Genomic DNA, 18110 nt, shown 5'->3' on the forward strand with positions numbered 1-18110 from the left:
GCCACTTGCTTGCAAGCCTCAGTCTGAGTATCACTGATCTATAGTGATAAGGTTCCAGGCCCCACAAAAATAAAACTAATGAGGGGATGAAGGGTGGATAGGTAATGGAAGAATAATGGAGAAGATGTACAATAAGAGTCAAATTTATTTCCTTGATGTTGATGCAGCAGGATGAACAGACAGCAAAGTGGAAGCTGATGGCCTCCTCCTCTAAGTCCTCTGTCTTTTCTTAGAAACTTCTAATGATCTCTGTTCTGAGTAATAGGTTTGTCTCAAATATGGTTGTGACCTGATTGCTTACTTCTCGATGTAGGTGTGCAAACATCTAAAGAGCTCAATATTGCTTGAGAATCTTTTAATGAATGTAAGGCCTCATCAGTCTTTATATTAAGCAAATCGTATCCCTCAAATGCAAGTTCTCTATTGCTGTTTGTACTTCTTTAGGCATTCAGGGCAATTTTAGCGAAGAGGACTTCCTCATGGCAAAAGATGTGGCCACGGATCTTACCACTGTGTACAAAACATCAAGAACAACCCGGAGAGAAGTGTGTGCCATGAGTCAGCCCTCTGAGACGAGAGACTTGAATTTCTCTCTGTTGCCATGTGGAATTTTGTCCAATTGTATTTTGCCAATAAACACTGATAACTGGCAATCAGACTGGCAGAAGAATAATTTTTGCAGCTGAATAAACCAAGTTTCTAAGGTTCTTTTTCATGGGGCATAGATTTTGGTGGTCCCTGTTGTCTGGTCCCCCTGTTGCTACTAATTACTCAGGAAGGGGATGCATATAGAACTGCTAAAATCCTCATGAGGGAACTTGATATTGTTGATCAGCCCTTTTGGATGTAGCTGTCAGCCAGATGTAAGCGTCACGTGTCTTCCTAAGGATTTTGACTGGCTCCAGCAGGCCATAATTTTTTGGCATTGCAAACTGTCCAGGCAGAGAAGTATATATGCTTTAAGGGATTTCTCCTGGAAAACATCCAATGGAATTTCAAGAATGTCCACCTTCCAGCATAATGATTCTTGAAATGTTTTATAATCATTTGGCTGTATGCTTGATGATAATTGTACCACAGCCTTATCAAGTGTTGAACAGGAAACGGGCAACGGTATTATCCGACAGCAGCCTGAAAATCCTCTTCCTCAGAGCCCTGATCTTTTTGGCTTTATATCTGTGTGGAGAGCAGGACCTAACTGTGGATGGGGCTGCAAAAGCTGACTTCCTGGCTGTCTGTAAGCAGCTGATGCCAAATATGGCCAAGGAAGATGGTAAGGGTATGGGGCAGGAGGCCAGAGGGGGAGATACCATGGGAGGTGTACCATTTAGAACCTCTAGGTCTAGCATTATAATAATGTGCCTCTGAATCCTTTTCAGAACCATAGGGATCAAAGACCTGGACCTGTGGGGGTGTGCTGGCAATGCATCCCTACTATGCTCCAAAGCTTAGGAGGAGAAAAATTATTTCTCTCCTAGAGGTGGAACAGTCTTAACTGGGGTCTCAGGTAAAACTTCAGTGTGTCCCTTAGCTGGTATCGCCAAGGTACTAGGCACTGTAGTAGGGTATTAGCTGGTATTGAAATTGTTATGTTCACCCAAGACAAAAGTGGTGATTCTGAGACAATCAGATCACCCAGTATTGAGTAAACTGTTGGTACTAAGAATGTCACTACCACAGACAGGTGGACAGAAGCTATCAGTACCCCAGCGGTGGGTACCAATGTTGCCAGTACCAAGAGCCTTGGTGCAGAAGGATCTGAAGAGGGGTGTATAGACCTCTCCAGTAAAAATAGCATGCGGTGAGCTCTCTTACCTTTGTGTTCTCTTACAGAATGACTTTCAAATGGCACACTTGTCAGGAATGTACCCTTTACTCAGGCACAATAGGTCCATTATTAAGCAGCATTACTATACCACAAGATGGGCAGTTTTTAAACCTAGGAGACTTTTTTTTCCATCCATAAGTGCTGGACCTGGTACTGGGAAAGTCTCATTAGGAAAACTAATGAAAAACAATATGGACTTTTTTTAAAAGGGAGAATAAAAGTCTAAAACTGTTAACTAACAATCTAAAACTACAATGATCATGAACTATTTATACTAGAAAGTATAAATCACACAGTGAATGAGAGGGTTAGATACTGCCAAAGTTTTTATTCATAGCAATAGGTGGTAAGAAAGAACTAAGGGAGTGTTTGGGTCATGACACCCTTTATGCTCTTGGGTAGGGGAGTACTAGGCCACGTAGGATGCAGATATGGCCCCAACAGCCACTGCTGGTCAAAAGAATCTAAACTCGAATGCATGGGGTGAATGTGCACGAAATGTGAAACACATATGGACAAACACTCAAAGAAGAATGCTTGTCTTTTTAAGGAGTTCTGGATTCCTCAACATAAGGTGATAATTCTTTCTAAAAAATATATTCAAAAAGAGTAAAAAAATTATTGAACCAACACTTCAAAAAGGAAGACAATATTAGAGTTTTTTGTAGTGTAGATAATCCAGCAGTCACCAGAATTTGAAGAAATAGACATAACTCAAGCATTTTACTCTACCTAATTTGCTCCAGAGCACTTTGAAGGAGGAGGTTTACTTTGGACAGCTCTGTTAATTGCCTCAGGCATGATACACCATTGTAGTGAATGTAAAGGCAAGCACTCAAGACTGTGTCAAATTTGAATTTACCACACTCAAATTCCTGCTGATAACCCCACTACTGTTTCAATGAACTGCAAAAGCATATATATTATTTTCTCCAGTCAGTTACACCCCTAAATTGCCTACTTTAAACAAATACAGCCATTAAAGAGTGTGAAAGACAAACACAAAAGTAGAACCATTTAAACAATTTTGTAAAAAGCTAATGACAGTGAGACAAAAACAGACAGCCAAACCTTTGGTTTTCCTGTCAAAACCTGCAGGAAACAAATGCTTTATACATTTATGGAGTTACCAATTAATTGGTGAGTGAGAAATATGACCTTAGTATATATTGTGTGGCAGGTGGGCTATTCAAATGAACAATTAGCATGTATACTGACCTTTACATGTTCAAAACTCTTTACAAATATTCATTAAAATCCATACAAAATGGTAAACAAAAGAAAATAATTTAGACATACCCACGTTTAATCTGCCTGTGACTTCACCATCTGAATTGCGTGCATTCACAGTCACATTATGAGTAGACTGTAGAAGTAGTGATGAGTCCTACAGTATCAAGAAAGATTTGCAGTTTTAGCAGAACAAATAGATTTCAAAACAATTTATATAATTTATCATTGCCATATATATTATTAATAAAGTTATTAAAAGAGCCTTTGGAATAGAAAACCAGCCAAAGAGTGAAAGCAGCAAAGAATCCTATGGCACCTTATAGACTAACAGACGTTTTGGAGCATGAGCTTTCGTTTTGGAGCACAAAAGCTCATGCTCCAAAACGTCTGTTAGTCTATAAGGTGCCACAGGATTCTTTGCTGCTTTTACAGATCCAGACTAACACAGCTACCCCTCTGATACCAAAGAGTGAAGTGTTTGAATTAATCTTTTGAGTTTAGAGATCTCATTTAGTTGACAGATGTAACATAAACCAGAAAACCTAATTATTTGAACAGGCACTCAACACACTGATGAACAGCAGAGATGGACCCAAATTACAATCCTAGATTCAAATACCCTTTTAATTTTGGAGACATTCAGATTGGGAGCTGGTCTCCACCTCTATAATCAGTCTAACCAAAGTCCCCAATCTAGCTCCCTTTTCCCCCAAATTTGTGGCTGGGATTACCTCTGACTGGCAGTTATCCATAAATAAGTACACCATGTTTTCCTTCCAAATCTCCCTTTTTCTGATGGTGTAGGTAGATGAGGAAGTCAATATTGTATTTTTATGACCCCACACACTTTTTTCCCCAGACTATTCCCCACTTTTGGTCACTCTAAAACAGAAAATATGGTAGATATATTTGGAAATGGCAGCACGTGGTACAAAGTGATTATCAATTCCCCAAAACATTCAATATAAAATCTTAGAGAACCACATTGAGAATAATATACCATCTTATGGGAATCAATTCATACAATAAATATGTATTTTTCCCTCCTTGTAGGAGAAAGAAACTATTAAAACCTGATAGCTGGAATGACTTGGTAAAATTTCGATAAGTCTCCAGTTGAAATGCCATAACACTATAGGTTTGAATCATTTATTGTCTTCTTTCCAGAACTTTTTTTAAATTAAAACACAAACAAAAACAACCTTATTCAAAATACACAAACATAATTAAAAAGTGTAGTCCTAAAGTGATCAAAATCTATAACATTAGCCCAACAGATACAATTGCTGGCAATCTATCTTTTGATAAAAGTTTAGCACTTGAGTCTCAGAGTTCCTGCACTCCCACAGAAAACTGGTCATGTGAAAAACAATGAATGATGATGAAAGCTGTGTAACACTAATGTTATGATCCATTGCATTTAATGTAGAAATATAACTGTATTGTAAATAAAACAAACCCACTGAGTCAAGTTAGCCATTTTGTCAAGGTGGCACATAATCAAGCAGGTGACAAATAATGGAGCAACAGTTATTTCACACTTCAGTGCGTTAGACAATAAAACCTGAAAACAACGAACCAATAAATAAAAGATTTTAAAAAAATCAGACCTTAAACTCAAAAACAATGGTAACTTACCTACAATAACTGTTGTTCTTCAAGATGTTTTATGCACATATACATTCCACCTTAGGTGTGTGTGTGCCCAGTATTCTTGAGTCAGAGACTTTTGCCAGAAGTACCATGAGGGAACGCATGTGCCCCTGCTCTCCTCATGCACTCAGACAAGAGCATAAAAGGGGCATGTGTGTCATCTTCCTCTCTGTTCTGCTTGTGAAAATATTAACCAAAGTCACAGGCCAGGTGGAAGGATTGTGGAATTTATATGTGCACAACACATCTCCAAAAAAACAAAAAAAAACAGCTACTGTAGGTAAGTAACTGTTGGCTTTTTTTCCTTCAAGTAAATTGTGATACAGCATGGCCAGAGGGCAGCAGGAGAGGGTTAGAAGGGAGCCTTATTCCCTGTAAGGGGAAGAAAGTTTGCTATATAATAACTAGAGCACCTGAAGCCAATTACAGCACCTGAAGCCAATTAGAGTACCTGCAGTCAGTCACATGATAAAAAACCCCTGCTTCAATCAGACAGAGTGGGAGTTGGAGCAGAAAGGATTGGTACTGGAGCAGAGAACAATTTGAAGAAGTTAGAACAGAGAAGATTGGTGTTGGAACAGAGAACAGTTTGAAGGGAAGCAGAGGAAAGTTTGGAGGAGTGCTGCGGTGGGCTAAGAAGTCCAAGACCCTAGGTAAGGGGCTCCTGGCTTGTGCAGAGGGAGGGCAGGAAGCCCCCCCACAAGCTGAAGGGCAGGAGAGGGAAGTAGCCCAGGGGAAGGAACCGCCAGTTCAAGTAGTTCACCACTATCCTCAGGGCCCCTGGGATAGGACCTGGAGTAGGGGGTGGGCCCAGGTCCCTCCCTCTTCACTCCCCTCCTCAAGGACACTAGTGGGACAATTAATATTCCAATTCAGGGGCAAGAAATGGTGCCCTAAACCCCCCCAAAGAAGAGAAAGCGTGAGACCCATCATAATAGTGCTGGCAATTTGCCACAATATACATTCCATTTTAGGTGACTCTGTAGCAGTTCCCTTACAAGTGGTGAGGCTTTGGATCATCCCAAGAGAGACTGAAACATGGATTTGCTAAAGTTAGCATAGTCACAGGAGACTTGAGTGATGGCATAATGTCTGAAAGAGGTATATACAGATGACTTCATTGCCACTTTACCTATATTTGTTATGGGAATACTGATCAGAAAGGCTGATGAAGTGGACTGGGCCCCGATGGAGTGAGCTATTACTCTCACTGGATGAAAGACTTTCACAAGATCATAGCATCGCTTGACACAGACAGAGATCCAGTGTGATATACATTGAGTTGACACTGGTTGGCATTTGATTCTCTTGCCCTAGGCTATGAAAAGCCTTTTAGAGGTTCTGAATGCATTACTGTGGTCAAGGTAGACTGCCAAAGCTCTACAAAGCATGAAGTGTTTCCTGAGTGTTGGATGAATGAGGTGTGAGGAATAATGCAGAAATTGTATCTTTATAACAAACCATATAGCAGGGGTCAACTAACAGGCTGCAGTTTGGAAATCCTTCTTATTGAAGTAATTGCCACATTTTAGTTAACAGCGCATACCCTGAAGGCCTAAAGGTTGTTGAAAAGTTGTTACAGCTGCTAGCTGGACCCTAAAATAATCCTTAGGGATAATCCTGATTTTTTTAAGAGTCAAAGCATAGTCTAGAATACATGGAAGAGTTGCGGAGGTTGGGGAGATTTGCTGGGCCATTTCTGCAGGTAATTACGTCAAGACGAGGACTTTCTACTGTGTAATAGAACCTCCAGCACCTCCCTTGAACAGGAGCTTTCTAGGTGTTGGAAACAAGCAGGAGCCATGCCTTGAAATGGAGAATCCTGAAGTTGGGATGCAGGGTATGTCATTTATTCTGTGAGAGGAGGTGTGGAATGGGAGGGAGGGAGATCGGCAGGCATATCATGAGCTGTGACAGGTAAGAGTACCAGGTCTGTCTCTGAAAGAAGAAGCAATCAGAATGACATGGGCTCCATCCCTTTTCATTTTCAGCAGGACCTTCAACAGTAGGGAAAACATAGAGAAGGTCCTTGTCCCATGGGAGGAGGAGAGCATTGTTCAGGGAGTGCTGTCTCATCCCCCTCTGGAGCAGTAGCATGGTAAGTGGTGAACAGGTCTGTGGATAATATTCCCCATTGTCTGAATAGGTCATGAAATCCTGTTGGGTGTATATCCCACTATTAGTTGTGTGGGACTTTGCAACTGAGATTTTCTGCTATTGAGTTTTGTGTGCCTGGGAGGTAAGCTGCAAACAGTGTAAGATTGTGGGAGATGCACCAATTCCATAACCTCATTGCTCCGTGCATAGGGAAGGCGACCTGGCTCCCCACTGCCAATTGATGTAGTACATACAGCCTATGCTGTCTATTAGGATCTTAATAATTGGTCCCAGTCACTGTGGTATGCTGCCACTCAGTGGCCAAATGGGTGTGGAATGATGCTAGGCTGTGTCAGTCAGGGGGAATGGTCTAACAGTGCCTCAACTTGTCTCAACTCAAAATGGAATGTAGACATAGAGGGCTAGGACAAGGATTTAGGCCAGATGGTTTGTGTTTAGGGAATGTCCCTTTCTTTCTTTGCGGCTCGTAGTGGCTCTGAGGATGGTACTAAGACTCTTGTGATCTTTGCTGGGACTGGGGACTAAATAATCTCTTTTGTCCCAGTATATAGCTATCCAGTGACCGGAGGGTAGCCCTCAAGTCCTTCAGGGTATGAAGGGAGGTGTTAGTCTTCTCGACAAAGAGCTTTGTGCCCTCAGAGGCGCAGTCCATGGTTAAGGACCTTCCCTTTTTCAGGAATCCCGACAAATGAAGCCATGACACTCGTTGCATCACCACAGCTGTGGAAATGTACCTAGCCCCCACGTCAGCCACGTTCAGGGCAGATTACAGCAATGTCTTTGCCACTAAATGGCCATCTTGGATAATCGCCTTAAAGGAGTCATGATGTGTCTCTGCGAACTTTTCAACAAAGTAATTTAGTTGAGAGTACTTTATGTAGTTGTATTTCGCCATGAGGGTTTGGTAGTTGGCGACACTGTAGAGTGGCCGAGGAATACGCTTTTCTGCCTGAAAAGATCAAGGTGCTTCCAATCCCTATTATAGGGAGTAGCCTTTGACTGATGTTGTCAGCTGTGGGAGCTGACAGCATCCACCACGATGGAGTTGGGTGGCAGGTGGGAAAATAGGAATTCAGACTCCTTGGTGGGGACATTTTTTGTTTGCTTGCTTGCAGGTTGGTGTCACTGATGCTAGCATTTGCCACATAGTCTTTTCAGGGTCTAAAATGGCTTCATTAATCAGCAGGGAAATCTTTGAGGAGGATGAAGAGTGGATGATGTCAAGGAGCTGATGGTAGGCATCCATGACTTCCTCCAATGGTATATGGAGAGTGCCTGCCACCCTTTTTGCAAGCTCCTGGAAAAGGCAAAATTTGTCTGCCAAAGATGGAGGTGTGATGCCTTTGTCCGGAGAAGAGGAAGATATGGTCCACAGTGTCACTTCTGCCTCGGTACCAGCTTCCTGTTCCTCCATCTCTTGAGGCTGTTCCAAAGCTTTGGATGCTGCAACCTGGGTGTGCCTGGAGGGTTCTCAGGAAAAGCTTGAAGCTCGAGAGGCATGCTGTCAATGCACCGTCCAACAGGGCCGGTGCAAGGATGTTTCACACCCTAGGCGAAACTTCCACCTTGCGCCTTCCCGCCCCCGCCCCCTCGCCCTGAGGCACCCCCCTCCCGCAGCAGCTCCCCGCCTCCGCCCTGAGGCGTCCCCCTCTGCGGCAGCTCCCCATCCCCCACCCTCCGCCCTGAGGCGTCCCCCTCTGCGGCAGCTCCCCATCCCCCACCCTCCACCCTGAGGCACCCCCCCGAGCCCCAGCTCACCCCTGCCCCACCTCCTCCCCAAGCACCTCTCCCCTACTTACTTGCTGCAGGCAGCCCACCCCGGGCTCCCCTGCCCCAGCTCCCTCTGCCTAAATGCCGGTGGCGACTGGGGCTACTGAAGATCCGGCCGCCGCGGTTGCTGCTGAAGAAAATGGCGCCCCCCAAATCCTAGTGCCCTAGGCAACTGCCTAGGTCACCTAAATGGTTGCACCAGCCCTGACTGCAAGGAATGAAAAAGGCTCATGGATTAATATTCAAAATTCTTCGCCGGACACCATTTTCTTTCCCTTTCATATTGCTCCCATTATCGTACCCTTGACCACAAAAGTTTTCTATAGGCAGTGACATCTCTTCTAACTGGTGAAGAATAGTTTCTGTCATAACAGCTCCAGTTGTCTCCGTAAGCGACACAAATCCCAAGAAGTGTTCCTTTATGAATCTGATTCAGTCTCATTCTTTGTCTCTGAAGTAGGCCTATCCACAAACTGAATGATTATGGTCATTTGTTCAACGTGGCCTGCATCTGGTGTACAATCTAGAATGATCAAAAAGTATTTTGCAGCATGAGCAGATGCTAGGATTTTTTGTTTGATGGCATTGGATAGAAGCTGAATAAGCTCATTGTGCATGTCTTTCCCTAGGTGACATAAACATTAAGAAATCAGGATGACTTTTCCTTAAAATTAAGCAATGTTGATTGTAATCAGAAATACACCTTTTTTGGTCACCTATACTTCCTTCCTTCATTCTTCCATATCAAAATCTGCTATATTTTATTCTACCTTCATAATATTGAATTATTGATATTAATAAAATTTAGAATGGCAGATACTCCATCATAGTGGGGTATCGGGTTAAGTAGGGAAGGGAAGCAGATTGGGTTTGGTTGGGGAGTGGAAGGGAAGCAGACTGGGTTGTCTGGGGGAGGGATAGCTCAGTGGTTTGAGCATTGGCTCTTCTAAACCCAGGGTTGTGAGTTCAATCCTTGTGGGGGCCATTTGGGGATTGGTCCTGCTTTGAGCAGGGGGTTGAACTAGATGACCTCCTGAGGTCCCTTCCAACCCTAATGATCTATGATTCTATGAATCAGTAGGGTATTGAGTTATGTGGGGAAGGGAAGCAGACTGGGTTTGTTCAGTGGGGGTTCAGGTTTGGCTGGGGAGTGCAAGGGGAGCAGAATGGGTTTGGAGGTGTGTCATGGTATAAACCTCCACTCTGAACCTTAGCGTCCAAAAGATAGGGTACCAGCATGAATTCCTCTAAGCTCAATTACCAGCTTAGTAGTTGTAGCACTGCCACCAACCAGGAATTCCAGTGCCTGGTACACTCTGGTCCCCCCAAAACCTTGCTTGGGGACCCCCAAGACCCAGTCCCTCTGGATCTTAACACAAGGAAAGTAAACCCTTTCCCTCACCGTTGCCTCTCCCAGGCTTCCCCTCCCTGGGTTACCCTGGAAGATTACTGTGATTCAAACTCCTTGAATCTCAAAACAGAGAGGAAAATTCACCTTCCCCCCTCCTTCTCTCTCCCTCTCCCTGAGAGAGAAAGTAATCCTAACACAGAGAGAAAATTAACCTTCCCTCCTTTCTCCCCACCAGTTCCCTGGTGGATCCAGACCCAGTCCCCTGAGGTCTCACCAGAATAAAAAAAACAATCAGGTTCTTAAACAAGAAAAGCTTTTAATTAAAGAAAGAAAAAACAGTAAAGAATTATCTTTGTAAATTTAAGATGGAATATGTTACAGGGTCTTTCAGCTATAGACACTGGGAATACCCTCCCAGCCTAAGTATACAAGTACAAATTAAAACCCTTCCAGCCAAATACACATTTGCACTCCTTCCAGCCAAATACACATTTGCAAATAAAGAAAACAAACATAAGCCTAACTTGCCTTATCTACCTAGTACTCACTATTCTGAATCTATAAGAACCTGTATCAGGGAGATTGGAGAGAAAACTGGTTGCATGTCTGGTCACTCTCAGAACCCAGAGAGAACAACAACCAAAAACTGACAGCACACACAAAAACTTCCCTCCCTCAAGATTTGAAAGTATCCTGTCCTGATTGGTCCTCTGGTCAGGTGACAGCCAGGCTCACTGATCTTGTTAACCCTTTACAGGCAAAAGAGATATGAAGTACTTTTGTTCTATTAACTCTTACTTATCTGTTTATGACAGGGTGGCAGATGGGGTAGGATTCAAAGAGCCACAAGGTGAAATAGGCGCTCTCCTCTCCTCTCCAGTCCCTGGCATGCAGCAGTGGGCCAAGTCACAGTGCAATTGCAATGGGAGCATGTCGCCAGTCCATCCTGCGCCTGGGCTGGGGAGTTGAATGCTGGACTCTCGCTCTGGCGGAGGGTGGGGCAGGAAGGACTGTGAGGCAGAGAGTGTGTGGCCCTCACGCCAAAGTAGGGTCAGGAGGGTAGAAAGCTGGCGGGTAGGGAGGTGGATTAAAGCGGCCTAGCCGCCCCTCCACGTGAGAGAGCCTGCAGAGCTGCGGCCAGCTGCGGCCTCCCTCCCTTCTCTCCCCAGAGAGCAGAGCCTCTGCCCTGGAAAACCTGCAGTCCGCTCTCCGAGGAGCATGCCACGTGCAAGCCAGCCCCGGCTGCACCACTCTGACAGCTCAGCCCCAGCAGGGGTCTTACACCCCCCGCCCCAAGCTGCTCCACTCTCCTTCTGGCTGTTGCTGTGCAATCTACTACAAGACAGAGGAGCTAGTGTACTGTAATAATGTACCTACCAACACAGCAATCTGTACAATTATTGATTCACAATCAAAGGACGTCACATGGCAGGAGTCAGAGAGCAACTGGGACTTCCTTGGTTTTCTAAATGGCAGGAGACAGGAGTCGGAGAGCAATTCACTGGGAGCGTGATTCTCATCCCCTCCTCCTCCCTATAGTCTGCGCTCTAACCAAAGGACTTCCCTGGCTTTCTAAATGGCAGTAGTTGGAGAGCAATTCATTAGAAGCATGATTCTTATCACCTCCCTATAGTCTGCGATCTAATCAAAGGACTTCCCTAATCGCTGGCTTTGTAAATGGCAGGAAAGCAATTCATTGGGAGCGTAGTTCTCATCTGCGTCCTCCCTACAGTCTGCGATCTGCAGCCTACGTCTATTTTTAGGCACCGGCTTTTCAGCGCCCCCCCCAGATCTCGGCGCCCTAGGCAGCTGCCTAACTTGCCTAGTGCTTCCACCAGCCCTGCCGCCCAAGGGTCCCAATATGGCCATTGGGGTGGCATAGAGCTCAGTGTTGGCGCGCATAGGTGGCAGTACTAAGATGTTGGTGGTGGTCATGGGGCCATCTGTGGGTACATCCTTGGTAGTGAGCATCAAAACGGGCTTGGGAGGAGTATTGTGACACTATCTCCTCTGGCTCACTCTCTGAACCCTTTCTAGAGAGTGAAGGGGCATGGCAGTGGGGATAATTCTCGTGCTTGGTAGAAGATCGGGGCAGAGGTCTTGGTACCATGAAGTGAGGATCCAGCATGCAAAGGTCTCTGAAATGGTGAGATTCTGCCAGTACTGATCATCCCAGCATTGCTGGCAGTGCTGGGGATGGGGAATGGAGACCTTCTGCACCTTGTCTCTTAGGTGCCAGGCGAGCTATCTCTGGCAGTACCAAAGTGGACTCTCATACTGGAAGTGTTTTTTTTAGAGTGTTTGCTCTTGTTATTAAGTACTAATGATTCAGTGCCCATGTCCATTGGGTCCATGAGCCTGTCAGTGGTACCAGTAGCTGTTGGTCTTCAAGAAGCATGAGTGCCAGACTGAGATGGTCTTGGTCCCGGCGATGCTGAAGATATCCGATGAGATGGTGCTTGCTTACAGCTATATCGGGGTTCACTAAGGGACTTCCCACTCTCTTCTTAGATGATTTGTGAGGAGGGTCCCCAGCCTTTTTCTTCAACCCACATCCCTTAAATGTAGAAGGTTGTGGGGAAGACTCATGTCTACCAGGTGACTGGGGCTAGAGAGCTGCCTCCATGAAGATGATTTTCTGGTGGAGTTCTGTGTTTGTGAGATCTTGGCTGGAGTTGTTGGCAAAGACCACACTTCTGCTGTATGTGGCCTTTCCTGAGGCAGTGACTACACTGAGAGTGCTTATCTGCAACTAGGATCATCTCTTTACTAATGTGGCACTTTTTGAAGGCCCGCAAACTGTGCATACCCTGTTGAGGGGAAGGGTCTCCGATGGGAGAAAAAAGATGGGAAGAAAATAAAGTCTCTTTTTCTTCTTTTTTTAAGGGTAAAATAAGAAAGAAGGAGAAAGAAAAAGCTACAGCTGTAACTAGGAGGCTAACTAACTATAAGTATGTAAACCAAGAGAACAATAGTCTTAATGGATTGCTAATGGCTCTATCTCTAGCTACTGGAGGTTGAGAAGGAACTGTGAGGGGTTAGCCTGTGTGCACTGACTAGCCTTGTGGCTCAGCATGAGGAGAGATAGCACATGTGTGGGCCCAAAGGACACTACTACCAAAGTTCTCCAATCAGCAACGCAGGGACACAAGTACACCTACAGTGAAGCACCCATAGGGGCACTACTCAAAGAAGAATATCTCTGAGAAGATTCACATTTAAACACATAAATCATGTTCCCTTGACTGCAAAGCAGAAAACAGAATACATGAAACAAAGAGAAATACAGATTTAGTAATGCAGTTTCACTATCTAATAAGATGCTGTTCATGCTACTGGAAAAATTTGTTGCACAGAAAGATAAAACAAAGCTTAAATAAACATTCTTGGAGATGTTTGGGCTCTCTCTCAGCAACTCAAACTTGCTGGAATCTCTATGTGACTCACAATCAAAGATGGCTTAGAGCTACTCAGTATGAGTGAGTGGCAGAATCTGGCCCTGATGAAGATTTTATTTAGTTTGAAGGTAATAAACACTGCTCCACAACAAAGTAATGCCTGGTGTGGCAAGGCACCTTCTCAGTCTGGTGCGTGGCAAGGCATCTCCTCAGTCCCCCCAGCCTCTGCTGCTTTTAGCCCTGGTGGGACAGGCTTGGATAATGGGGACCTAGGGGAAGTCTGCTCCCCGTACCTCCAACAGTCCTGTTTATAAAGTATTTTTACTCCCTTGTGGGAGAAAGTACTGCCTCTCCTCCTGGCGAGGCTCGCTGTCATGCTGTTCCAACACTCCTGGCAGCAGGGCTCCTTCTCCCTCTGCTCTCCCCACCTCCTTCCTCCCAAGGAAGGGTTTAAAAAGGTCTCAGGCAACCCTAAGCTGGAATCAGCTGATCCTAATTACCCTCAGGTAGCTCCCCCTCAGCTGATTCTAATTGCTACCTTGGTAACCCTTTCTCAGTTGAACCTGATTGCCCTGTAGTTTCCTCCCAGTTGATAAGGAGGATGGCCTTTTAACCCTCTGGGACTGATTCCTACCCCTCCCTTGCAGCTGTCTGTCCTGAGTTTATCACATTGGATAATTTAAGACCTGTTCAGAACCACTCCTTCTTCATTCAAACTACTGGAAAGATGCTAACAAGACTCCTTCACACACCTCCAGATGTTGGAACCATTTCAAACACCTGTCCTTCTCTTTTTAAAAAAATAATCTGTTTGAGAAATGTTTCCTGTCTCTTTTTCAATTATGTAATTTCCCCTCCTTCCCCATCAACTATAAATAAATAAATAAAGCGTACCTGTCTGAAGCCCAGGTAGGCAAAATATAGTCCTACAGAGTTACGGCTTTTTTATGCATAAATATTTTACAAATTTAATATCTGTTATCTTGTGTCTTACAGATATAAAAATGGGAGCTTTGTATAACTGGAAAGGGAGATTCCCAGCTCTTCAGTCAGATCCAGTACTTACCTTCACCTGGGACATTCCCAAGAATGGAACTTTAATTGAGGTATACAAAACCTATTTCTGATCATTTTTAGAGATATTTAAGACTCCTTGTAAACCCTTAACAGTTGAACTCATGGTTACCAAGATACCTGGCTTTACAGGGAAGAGATACAAAAATAGACTCAATAAAAAAATCTTAAAACTCTCTAAAATATTCCTAAAGTTTTAACACTATTCAGCTGGAATGACCTGCATAACTCACTCATGGCTTTATCACTCAAGAGCAATATGCCTGTGGAAGTAGGGAAAGAATTGACAAGGATTTGTAGGGGATCTTAATGCATGTCAGTCTGTTAGCAAGAGTTAGGCCAGCTGTAACCCTAATGATGTGAGATTTGTAGAAGCGAGGTTAGTGTGAGGCGAGTAGGAAAGAACCGTGTGAGAAGTTATCACGACCTTGCACTGATAATTAAATACGTAGACTGGCGCCCAACGTGAGGAAAATAAGATAGCAGGATAGCCTATGTATAAACAAAATGCAGCTGTTGCTTATTATTGTCTGTATTATTGCTTGTTATTGTCTGTAACAAAGGTATAAATGCTTGCTGTAATTGTTTACTTGTTGAGAGACCTGTCCGGGACTAGGGCGACCCAGTGTCCTAGGGCACTCCCTCCCTCTATTGCAATTGCTGGAGTTAGAATAAAGTATTTGATTTTGCTGCACCCAAACAAAAAGCGAGAACTGAGTTTTTCTCCGACAATTTGGGGGCTCGTACGGGATGGCAACGTCTACTGAGATACAGGCAGCTGCTACGGATCATTCCCCTTCGAACCCTATGGCGCCACAAGAGAGGTATGAGACCTTTTGAAATCTCTATTGGGGAGTCGTCAGAGGACTGTCCGTGGGGCCTTCTGTCTCTGTTGGGCTCACGCCATCTGAACTTATTGACTGTGCAGCAAGATCAGATGCAAAGTGATATTGGGGAAAGGCCCCAATAAGGTTAGTTTATAGCAGTACTGAGAAACTGCTGGGTTGGCCAACAAGGTAATGCATAGTGAAATGCATTAGGTATGCACCGGTGCTGAGGGGTTTTTACTGCCTCAAGAGGGGTTGTTATACCGCCTCATGGTATTGGGTCCGGACATAAGGTATAGATGCATCGTGGTATTTGGAAATAAGGCCTTGGTGTGTGTGTGTATACACTAGTGTGAGTGACTGTTACCGGAAGACGCCCAGAGTACCCTGTGAAGCGAAAGCTCGTGACCAGGACTATTCTAACACAAGCCCGGTAACTAGTGGATCTTTAGAAGATCCGACCCACGGTGGGCTGACTCGGCCTGGCATCGTCCGGTGAGGAAGCTACCTGGGTCTAGGAGCGTGTGAACCCATCTTCCCTCCCCCTTTCCTTTCCATGTGGGCTACTGACAGTCTGATCATTTCACTGGATGCAATCAGAGTAGGCGGTGCCGTCTCCCTGAGACTAGCCGACGCTCTTTGCTGAAGGGAGATGTAGGAGGGTCGTGGCCATCCTCGTTAGCCTCTCCTGTGTGAGTACCCTGTAGGGAGAGATCGTTAGTTTATGTGCCGCTAGCGCGGACAGGGCATCCCCCCTGTGTGTGTGTGTTTGGAAAATGGGTAGGGGGGAGCCCTGCAGAATTTACACCATCTATTTGTTTTACCCTTGTTATTTTTATGTTTGCTTTGCTTGGTATTGTTGATGTTATATGTTAAGGACTGCATGATTAAAGGAGTGCCCACTCTCAGCCGCAGTAAGTCTAAGAACTGGAAAGGGGTTTAGCATTCCTCTGTCCACTCTGGCTGACCGGGAAGGGTGGCAGGTGGATCTACCCCAGTTGTAGCAGGACTGGGCAATAGAGAAGTTGGAGAAAAGGGAAGAGATGTGTACTTGATAACTAGAATTGAGCAATTAAGAGCATAGATCATGAACCAGGCAGCAACTCAAACCTACGCCCAGGGCAAGTTGCAGGCCTTGAGATAGGACTTCCAGGTAGAAAAGGAAGCCCTGGCTAAGCAAGTACCGGTCCTTCAGGGACTTGTCAAAATGTAACCATTTGTGCTCAGCATACGCCATAACAGCAGTGTGTTTGCTACAAGAGGAAATTGAATAGTTAAACGCCAATGGGCCATGCGTTTCTGCCCAGGTGGCAAACCTCACGAGGGAGGACTCGGGTAGTCTTGTGAGTAAAAATGTTTAAGGGAAGAGACCAGGAAGGGTGGGGGCTAGTTGAGAAGCCCACCCTCCTAGCTAAACTGGTAGTGGAACAAGTTGGTGCCCATGGAAGGGACAGTTCAGCAAGGAAAGAAGGATCGGGCCCAAGCGGGCAGGCAACAGACAGAAAGATTGCAAAACAGGTTGGAGAATTTTGAGGGTGTAGTGGAAGAAAGGAGTAAGTAAGTGTAAGCATAGGGATTTCAAATACCCAGGACAATACTTGAAATGGTGATGTGAGTTGATAAAAGTGGCTGTTAGGAGACAAGCAAGTGATTTAAGGGAGAGTGAGAAGTTAACTCTGTAGTTGCTGGAGGGAACAGCAGTTGAACTTTGTAAAATGCTAAAGCGGAAAGTTCTTGGTGTCTTTGAAATGTTTGTAAATAAATTCAGGCAAAGAAATTATTAGATTGCAATCATTTGGCTATGAACAATTTAGCTGAATTAGCTAAAGAAATATATACAGTGCTATGTAATTGAAATTTTATTAGGCTCTAAGGGGCATTATAAGTAGTGATGTTTTCTTTCAGTGTTTGAAAGCAGGAGTTAAAAGTAAAAAGCAATCAAAATTCTGGTAAAGTTAATTATGTCCCTTTTAAGCTAAGAATCTTTAAGCTGTGGATAGCTTTGGATCCAAAAGCAAGCCAGAAAGCATCTGTATTAATGCAAATTATCTAACTGATAAGGTAGAAGCCACTGAAACCTGGGCTGCCTATGAACCAAATACAAGGAAATATGGGGTAATTCCTCTGTTTTGCCTGAAATCAACAAGGGTATTTGTATATTTTAAGTGATGATTGACTGCCCAGAAGGGGTAGATCTCTGTTTTTTTGGTCTTTCAGATAATCAAAGAAAACTGATGCTAGCTGAACAGCATTCAACGTATCATGCGTTTACTGGCACAACAGGAATTATGTTTTGTGCTCTATGTCCTGTCTTGTGGTGTTTGTCTCGTGGCCAAAATTATTGTGTTTAATAGTTTCATAGGATAGTCTAGTTAAAATCAAATAGAAGGGTTAAATGCAGATACTTGTTTTATTCAATTTTGGAATACAAGGTGTTTGGATAAATTAGGAGAATGTGATATTCTAAAGTCTAATACATTTGCTTAAGTAAGCAAAAGAAACTTCATTGGCCAGATTGTTAATTAAAAAATTGTTGTTAAAATTTGCCTACAAACAGTCTTTGGAAGCAAGGACATGAAAGGTTAACCCACTCCCCATATTGTACATGGGATCCTTCTGGCTACCTCAGATTCTAGCCAGAGGGCTGGGGATAGTGGGAAGCTATTGGACTAGAGGTTGTATTGAGTGAACTCCTCAAAGTGGGTGTGCTTGTCCTGGTTTGTTGCTCCAAAGCTCTGTATAAAGTTATTTTAGTGGAAGGGTATATGTGGCATACGTTGAATAATAAGACTAATGTAATGTATAACAGTAATATTTATGTGTTCATGGTTGGGAAAAAGGTGTATGACTGAAGAGTG

General features: G+C 44.2%; 1 protein-coding gene across 5 annotated transcripts in view; it reads right to left on the minus strand.

The window, feature by feature from the left end:
- Positions 1-18110, minus strand: part of SGCG (sarcoglycan gamma) — a 186140-nt gene that overhangs the window by 83929 nt on the left and 84101 nt on the right. For all 5 annotated transcript variants that reach the window (XM_050937309.1, XM_050937304.1, XM_050937307.1 and 2 more), the window contains exon 4: positions 3128-3215. In XM_050937309.1, coding sequence (XP_050793266.1) covers positions 3128-3215 — 88 coding nt within the window. The remainder of the gene's footprint in view (positions 1-3127; positions 3216-18110) is intronic.

This window comes from Gopherus flavomarginatus, chromosome 1 (genome assembly GCF_025201925.1).
Source record: "Gopherus flavomarginatus isolate rGopFla2 chromosome 1, rGopFla2.mat.asm, whole genome shotgun sequence".
NCBI classification, from domain to species: domain Eukaryota; kingdom Metazoa; phylum Chordata; order Testudines; family Testudinidae; genus Gopherus; species Gopherus flavomarginatus.